Genomic DNA, 8471 nt, shown 5'->3' with positions numbered 1-8471 from the left:
TAACCATACCACGTATTCTACGTTTAAATATAGCGGCTGTATCGGAGACGAAGGCGCTGGACTGTTCCTTTTTTTTAGTTATTCCAATTAAGAGAAATTGAGAAATTGATTCCTTGACCTTCAATGACGCCAGTAATACCGTTATGATTAGGACTAACACCTCTATCGATCGAAATATAAATTTATTTTTAATCAGAGAAATGTACGTATTCTGCACTTATACCAAGTAATTAATCAATTTAAAGAATAAAAATCGACTCAACAAAAATGCGAAAAGCCATCGGAATCCATTTACAATGATGAGAAAAATTCTATTAAATTTCTTTTGCCTCTGAAAGTTTTACAAGAGTCAATTTCTTGAAATAAATGTTTCTCATTTGCTATTTGCTTTTGTACCCGTAGATTTTTAGATTCGAGTTTTTTGTTCTTTCCTTTGTAAAGTAAACCAAATGTCGAAAGAAATTCAAGGTATATACGTATTACCTTCATATATTTATTTATGCAATAGCCTTTCATTCAATGTAAATTTAATATTAAAATCTTAAAACTGAGAAAGTATCTGCAAAAGCGGTCCTCTATAGCATGCGAATGTAGGTATATGTATGTATATTTATATGAGTGCGTTTGAAATTTTCGGATGGAAGTCAAAATACGTTTCATACGTAGGTTCAACTTAGCTGCTGTCATAAGACCTTGTATATTCTACTTATCTGTCAAACGTACGCATGCGTATACCCGGCAAACTCAGCGTGACCGAAAAGCAAACATAAACGCAAAGGTGTTAGTAACCCACATCGTCGCCTGGGGAAAAGATTGTCGTAAGCGCAATTTTGACGATTTTTAGTTCTAGATGCAGTTATATATTTTTACATAAGGTCTTTCGATTGGTGTTATCAGTCTTCGCATATCTCCTTTAGTTTCCGAGATATTGAGTAAAAAGTGTCGTTAATTTAGTAGAAATTTTGATCACAATTTTTCGCATTTCATACAAAGTGGCTGCCAAATTGTGGACAAATGACGCTTATGGCAAAATTTTACTAAAGGAAATCCTTCATAAATTCAAAACTAATTAATAATTAACATTAAAAATTAAATAATTTACGAATTTTGTGAACTAGTAATATTTTTAGAGACTTGGGACTTTGCGTTTTTGAGAAATTGCATTCCAAACTTCAATCGCGATCTCCCACAACCAGCCGAAATTAACAAACGACAATCTTTTCCCCATTACTGAGTGAGCGAATGCCTTATTAGTATTTAGTTCCGACATATCCCTTTAGGAAAGGGAAACATTCCTCCATGCATGCTGTACAGTTTCCAAGGAATCATGGAAACATTAGCTTTCGTCAGACAGTTAATTTAATTTTTTACATACGATGATATTAGTGGGCAGCTTTCCTCCTCGCTATCCATGTAATGCGCGGGCAAAGCTCCTCAGTAAACTTCCTCACACTTTCTTTAAGAGGGGGAGTTGAAACAATGGGCCTCATGCATAAAAGGTGAGCTTAAGCTCAGACTCGACTTTTTCACTGATGGAGTGAGCGTAAGCTGAATAATTTGTACTGAAAGCTCATTTTTTATGCAAGAGGCCCAATATTTTTCAATGTCCAAGCAAACCCACTCTGTAACTGTCAAATGTACAAATCAGTACAAATATACAAATCGTGTTTGCCCTGCTTAAGCAACGAAGATGAATGTTTCTACATTACGTCCAAATGGAAAATTTCCATTCATTTTCCTTGCTGCAGAAATTGTCTAATTTACATATGTACGTGTGTAAATATGGCCACTATGTATATATGAAATGTGTGATAGTTCAAACGTTCCACAAAGAGCTAAAGGGTTGATTTACTTTAAATGTTTTGAGTGGTATTCTAACTGAATTTACTAGAAATACATAAGTATGTATGTATTTGAGATTCAACTATTATTACTTATTTTCTATTAATTTTATGGCAGAGCAAGTAAATTTAATTTAGTTCAGCAACACCTCATCATTTCGCAGATACGAGCGATAATACAACGAAGGTCTTTTGGTATGAAATCCCAGTTGAATTTCCACAACAAAACTCCGCAAAATAATTCCAGCCTATCACACAGCAAAGAGGGTGTGCCTTGGCGTATAATTAATACTTAGCCATACGAAGTGTCACCTAATGGCTACATATACGGCCAGCCAGCCAGCCAGCAAGTGTAATACGAGTAAATTACATGCAAATCAGCTACATTTAAATAATTTACAATTAACGAAAGCATGCTATTATTCATTGGAGCAATGCATAACTTTGGAAGCATCCTCAATCGATCGCAAGCATCAAAATTCGAAATACGCTTTAAATAGTTATAATAGAGAACTGGTTTAAAAAGCTTCTTGGAAAACTTTTACCAGCAAACTCACCTCCATTAAGAGCTTTATTGCTCAACTCATTTTCCAAGTTGATAAAAATGTTACTCAATTTTGAGTGATATCGCTCAAAGAGCTGTAAGTCTGTATGGTCCATGTCCATATGTGAATATTTAAAACGAGAGGTGAGATACATTAGAAAACTCATTTGTATTAGAGTTGAGTAGTTCATGAAGTAAGTAATTTATTCGGGAACAAATAAAATGAAAATATTTTATTCAACTTTCTTCTAAATATAAAGTATACAATGGCAAGTCTCTCAAGCGATACTTTCAGCGTTTCCAAATTAAAACAAATAATTAAAAACATGTAGGCGTAGCAATAAAATACATTGTATGTACGTAAATGGCACACTTTTCTTTTTTACAATATTCACAATGTTTTACGTAATAATTTTTTTCCTTAATATTTAATAAATATATAGCAGAAAGTCAAAATTTAAAACTTTGTGCACAATTCAAAAAAGTTTAACAAATTTAAAAAAATGCCATTAAAATTATTCGCTTTCTCAGAATTTTTAAAAACTTCTTAGGTATGCAGTTTTGTAGCCTATTCAATTTCGGGATAATAAAGTGGAAGTTATAAAATTCTGAAAATACCGTTGATTTTTGAAATCTTTTTTCGAGGGTCTTGCGCATTTTATTTCATATAAAAGTAGATTTTATGAATAAAAAGTTTAAAATTTTGATAATTTTTTTTTTTGAAATTTGTAAAATTTTCGTAAATTTTGCACAAAGTTGTGAACATAGATTTATATGGTTTATGATATAGAATCCAGTATATTTTTATATATGTATAGTTAACGAAAAAAATGTGAAAGTGTGAATACTCTAATTATCTACACTTTTCACAAAAACAACTCCCTGATGTTAGAACCCATCTGGGACTTAACTCTGACCACATTTTAACTTTGTAATCCAATAGTAAATGCTTCTAACAAGACCTTATATCATCAGTGTCGATTTTTGTGAAAATTGAAGACAGAGGGTAATGAATACCAGGCATAGTATGGTATAAGTATGGTATGGAAACGCGTATCTCACATCGTCGCTCAATGCAAAAAAAAAAAACAGAACTAATTAAAATTTTTTATTGCTTATCACAATAATCAATCAATCAAGTGAATTTTGCATTTTTAGTTAGGGCTTTTTGTATTTCAGCGACGATGTTGAGTTACGCCCTTTCTAAACTATACCTACTAAAGATATGTATAGTATGTCGGAGTTCGGTGACGTGTGTGTATGAAATATCTTAAAATTATGCTAAATACAGATAATCTGTAATCACATACATACATACTAGGCTTGGGGAGCTTTTGAACTAAAGAGCGGAAGAGCCAGATCTTTAAATTGAACTAGTTCATTAGTTCGATCATTAAAGTGAACCAAAGCTTTCTGTGGCAACACTCCAATAAAAATGGGAATGTAATTTTACAACACATATCGTTGGAAGGGCATAAATAAACAGCTAATCGGAATTCGCGCTAAAAAGACATTTTATTTCATTTAATTTTCAATGTTTTACATCGTTTAGTGCAATTTGCGTTAAAGAGTAAGTATTTTTGTTGAGTTTTTGAGATTTGTTGTTTAACAAAAGACTTTATCTTTCAGATGTAAAAGCGATGCGCAATTTTCTCGCATTTCGAAGGCAAAATTGAATAAAAGAAAATTAAATGAAGACACTGCCGAATTTCTATAAAAATCCTTTCGTGATTTTGGAGAAAGACGAATGAATGAAGACGACTGGATTGTGTCGTTATTGCATTCTATTATGTACATATGTGTTATAAAACATGCATTTTTGTTGTTTTGTAACTCAGTTCCTACTACCGAACTAGTTCAATTAGGTGAACTATAGTTCAATTAGGTGAACGATCAAAGACTCAGAAGAGCTAGTTCATTGAGCTGAACGCACTATAAGTGAACTAATCTTTAAAGTGAACTAAAAAATCCAATTCCAATACATGCATATACTTACAAGTCTCACTTTTCGACAATTGATTGACGCGTATTTGATCCAGTGAACCACCCAACAGCTTGGCCACCACTTCCTCCACATACTCTCGTATTTTAAGCTTTTGCTCGGCGGGGATGACATCAAGATTCATACCCACTTGGCTAACACTTTCAAAATCTGCAATTAAGTAAAAATCTATTAGAAATATACAGTTTCAATATTTGCTTGTGTGCTTTATTTACTTGTTCGGGAAACAAAAGCTTGTAGCTTTTTGCTATACTTACGTATGGAACTTTCATTAAAATCGCCAATCGGTATGTAAATTTCACTTCGCGCTCTCAGAGGACTAACAAGCTTCTGATGATTGAAGCTCATTTGCTCGGCAACCCAAGACTGAGTATGTGCTAGCGACTCCTTCGAGGAGTTACATAATTGGCATTCCCATTGTCCCGATTTCGCCAACCAAATCGAGCAATTCGCACCACGACATATTCTTCTGTTGCATAAGTAACACGTGACAAAGCTTAAAATTATAAGAAAAAGTTAAAAGGTTATCAGAGGGCTAGATGAAATTTAGCAGAGGTCTATGCCCGTCGCTTTTGGAATGGAATATATCAAGTTGTGTGTGCCTTTCGGCCATTTACTAAAAGCACTATTACAACTCAAACAAGTAAGAAAGTCTAAGTTCGGGTGGAGCCGAACATTAAATACCCGGCGCAAGTATTAAATATATGTTTTTTAAACTTTCCGAAAGCTACCGCTAGATGGTAAGCCGGGGTGTATCAATTTTGAGTAAATTAGCGTCCTTAAATTTCGAAATATTGAAGTTTCAAGCATTTCTGAAATTTACCGTTATATGAAAAGCGGCCGTAATTTTAGTCCGATTTCCACAATTTTCAACGTTTTGCTTGGTACAAATTGCTAGAACGGTTAGCGAGATACATATATGTGATCATAAGTGGGCGGTGCCACGCCCATACCCTTAACGTATTTCTTGGTAAAGAATTGTTGCAAGCATCAATTTTGAATAAATTTGCTTTAATATTTACTGATTTATCGAAGATTTTGTATTTCTCTAAATTACCGTTATATGAGATGTGGGCGTGGTTATTGTCCGATTTTTTAAATTTTTTTTACTAATACAGCCATATCTAAATTGGAATGCTAAGCGCTGATTTGCCGAAAAAATAAATTTGATTCGTGATTTTAGAAACAAAAAAAAAATTTTTTTATGTAACGCACACAATTTCGAGTTTTTTCCAATGCAAATCAAATCCGATCCGAAATGCATTCGAAAAATGAAAAAGAGTGGATGAAATGCGGATTTTTGTCCGCTTACCGATTCCGTTTTCGGATACTTTGACGATCCGTTTTTCCACTAAAGTGTGCGGCAGAAACGTATGTATGTACAGACAAGTACCGATAATTGTTTTTAAACGGATACGCTTTTGGCTGTTTTCTGAAATTCGTCTGATTGAAATTTTAGTTCGATACGCTCTTCTCACTTCGCAGATGCTTTTTCATGGTTCGAAAAAAAAAATAAAATAAAAAATTAAGAAAGCGCCTGACGGAATTCGAACCCGGCACCTTCTGAAAACTAACAAACAGGCAAACTCCTCTGCACCTTCAGTCACTGCCGTTGTATAGATGCTTTCAAATGTTCAGCTTAAATGCCAGTATGCAGCTCTCAAGAAAAGCAAAAACTCCATATAGAATGACGTACACGAAATGGCTAAGAAATTTTCTTGAGGCAGTACGCAGTTCTTAAGAAATTTGCTACGCTTTCTNAAAGTTTTTTGTGAAAAAAGAGCACAAGGCAACCCAGGTTTGCAACAGAAATATATGCCCGTTCCATTATTTCTTGAGGAAAGAGTGAGGCAACAGGCTGTGAGGTATAAAAAATGTCAAAATTCCTTGGACACACACGCGAAATAATGGCAATTTGTTTCTTGACCCTTTTACATACAATTATTGCTTTCATCTATTCGAACGCGTCGAACGTTTTTGGATACCTAAATGAACGAAAATTGTGGTCGGTTTCTGTAAGTTTCCGGATACGGCGAATTGTACGAGACCGCACTGTCGCCAAAATTTACGTTTCTCTGCGGGCTGGGCTATTGGCACACTAGCCTACTCTAATGCTAAGCTAAAGATGCATTTACATGAGGCAATTTATTAACAGGCGATAAGGAACCTCCGAGTTAAATTTTATGATTATAATTATTGTATGTATTTTTGTTTGATTTCCAAATGGAAAAAATAATTTGAAACCAGTTTTCTCCGATTTTTAATTTTTTCACGTTTTCCAGCAAACGAGCGATATGTACATTCAATTAGTAGTTGCAAGGGGCACACAAAACCAAATTAGCAGTTGCCACAAAAAAAAATATAGAAGAAATAATCTCACACAATTGCTTACCTGTTGGAATCATCAACTTGTTTGATTTGGCCGGAACAAACATTGCAGTTATTTTCGTTTTTTGATCCCCTCCTAAAAATTCGTCTTTCACCGATTTTGCTGCAATGGACAATTAAATAATATACTTTTTACTATGTAAAAACAACAGACATGTATGCATATTTATTGTAGTAATCTGTACATATATGCAATAAAATTGTAACAGGTCGATGTCTGTACATTATACATATTAAAGAAAAATGTATGTGGGGGGTCTTTATCAACCATTTTTAGAATATTTGTCTGCCTGTCTGTCTGTATGTTTGCACGCGCATCACTCGAAAACGAATGCATGGATTTGAATGCAGTTTTCACCGATGTATTGCTAGAGGTCCATAATTATCGGAAGGGGCAAATACAGTTAAATTTCGCAGGCATGTGTAATTTTTAATTTATGACATAAATAAGTTTTTTAAAAATAATTAACTAAATTTTCGTATTTTTATTATATATGTTTGTATATCTAAATATATGTATGTAAACGAACGATGTATAAAAATCTATTACAGAATTTTATTTTCTGCTGCGATTTTTCATGTTATTTACTCCGATTTGGGCTTGTCGTAGCTCTAACCTTGGTCGTTAGTATATTTGTATCTGTCTGTTAAATTTATAGCATATAAAATTACGTTCTTTGAAAACGAAATAAACCCAACAGATGACCCTGTCTCTGCTTTGTGTTTTATTCGTGTTTACACGGTATGCTGCCTTTCCATATTTAAAAAGTGGCATCTATAGGCCGATTCTGAACAGAAACTCCCTGGGAGTTTTCTCTTTTTCTCCTTTCCTCCTATCATTAATAAAAATTCCCTGACGATTTTTTATATTAAAGGTCGGAGTTGAGGTGTCAAAAACTTGTCAAACAGCTTTTTCGAAATTCAAATTTCCTCCTCCCAAATGTTCGGGAAAATGCTACTCCCTGGGAATTAATTATTAGAGGACTGCTTTTTTGGGGGAAACAAATTCTCGGAGAACGATCTCCCCGGGAGTATTAAGTATTGGGCTGATCGTGTGAAACCACTTTGGATGGAGATAATCTGAACATAAGCGACCACTTTCAAGATATGTATGTATGTTAGACATTATACTACTTTTTTATGGCCTTAGGCACTGCATCACTTTACTTTATATATTTATTTATACTTAAGGAACTAACTTTATGGAATGAAAGGTCATAATATTTTTGATGTACATGGTTTTTTCCAATTTCGAAATATTTTATAAAAAACCAAAAAGTGTACGTAAATTCAAAGACCGGTTGTCTGCAAGTCACATCGCTCAGTAGATGGTAGACGAATGTGAAAGTTATGCTGCTAGCTGTGTAATAGTTTTTGTTGTTTTTATTGACAAACACAGTTTTTAACATCCCGCACCACATTTGAAGTTTGTGTCGTAAGTTTCGCATTGCATGCATCTTAGCAGCTGCATCGCAGCTTGTGTTGCATAATTTTAATGTGGAAGTTGTTGCAGTAATAGAAACCCAATAAACAACAAAAAAACCGAGGGTGGCATCGTATCGAATTCGAGACGAACTCGAGAAATTAAATTTCTCGAATATATTTTTTGGCTCGAGTAAATCAGTTTTCTCGAAAGATGTTTTGAAGTGAAACTTCTTTAGAGGCAGTTGGTTGGTTGGGAGTAAATTGGAAAATT

The 8471-nt window shown here is 34.0% G+C and overlaps 1 protein-coding gene across 1 annotated transcript in view; it reads right to left on the bottom strand.

Moving 5' to 3' along the window:
- Positions 1-2398: 2398 nt before the first annotated feature.
- Positions 2399-8471, bottom strand: part of LOC108377508 (uncharacterized) — a gene marked incomplete at its 3' end in the record, with an annotated part of 12558 nt that continues 6485 nt past the window's right edge. The window contains exons 2-5 of the mRNA XM_017633774.1: positions 6780-6878; positions 4645-4883; positions 4382-4537; positions 2399-2488 (exon numbers count right to left, since the gene is read on the bottom strand). Of these exons, the coding sequence (XP_017489263.1) occupies positions 2399-2488; positions 4382-4537; positions 4645-4735 (337 nt within the window). The remainder of the gene's footprint in view (positions 2489-4381; positions 4538-4644; positions 4884-6779; positions 6879-8471) is intronic.

This window comes from Rhagoletis zephyria, unplaced genomic scaffold (assembly GCF_001687245.7).
Source record: "Rhagoletis zephyria isolate East Lansing unplaced genomic scaffold, Rhagoletis_zephyria_1.1 Rzeph_scaffold_12202, whole genome shotgun sequence".
Classification (NCBI taxonomy): Eukaryota; Metazoa; Arthropoda; class Insecta; order Diptera; family Tephritidae; genus Rhagoletis; species Rhagoletis zephyria.
This window is presented reverse-complemented; position numbering and strand designations above follow the sequence as displayed.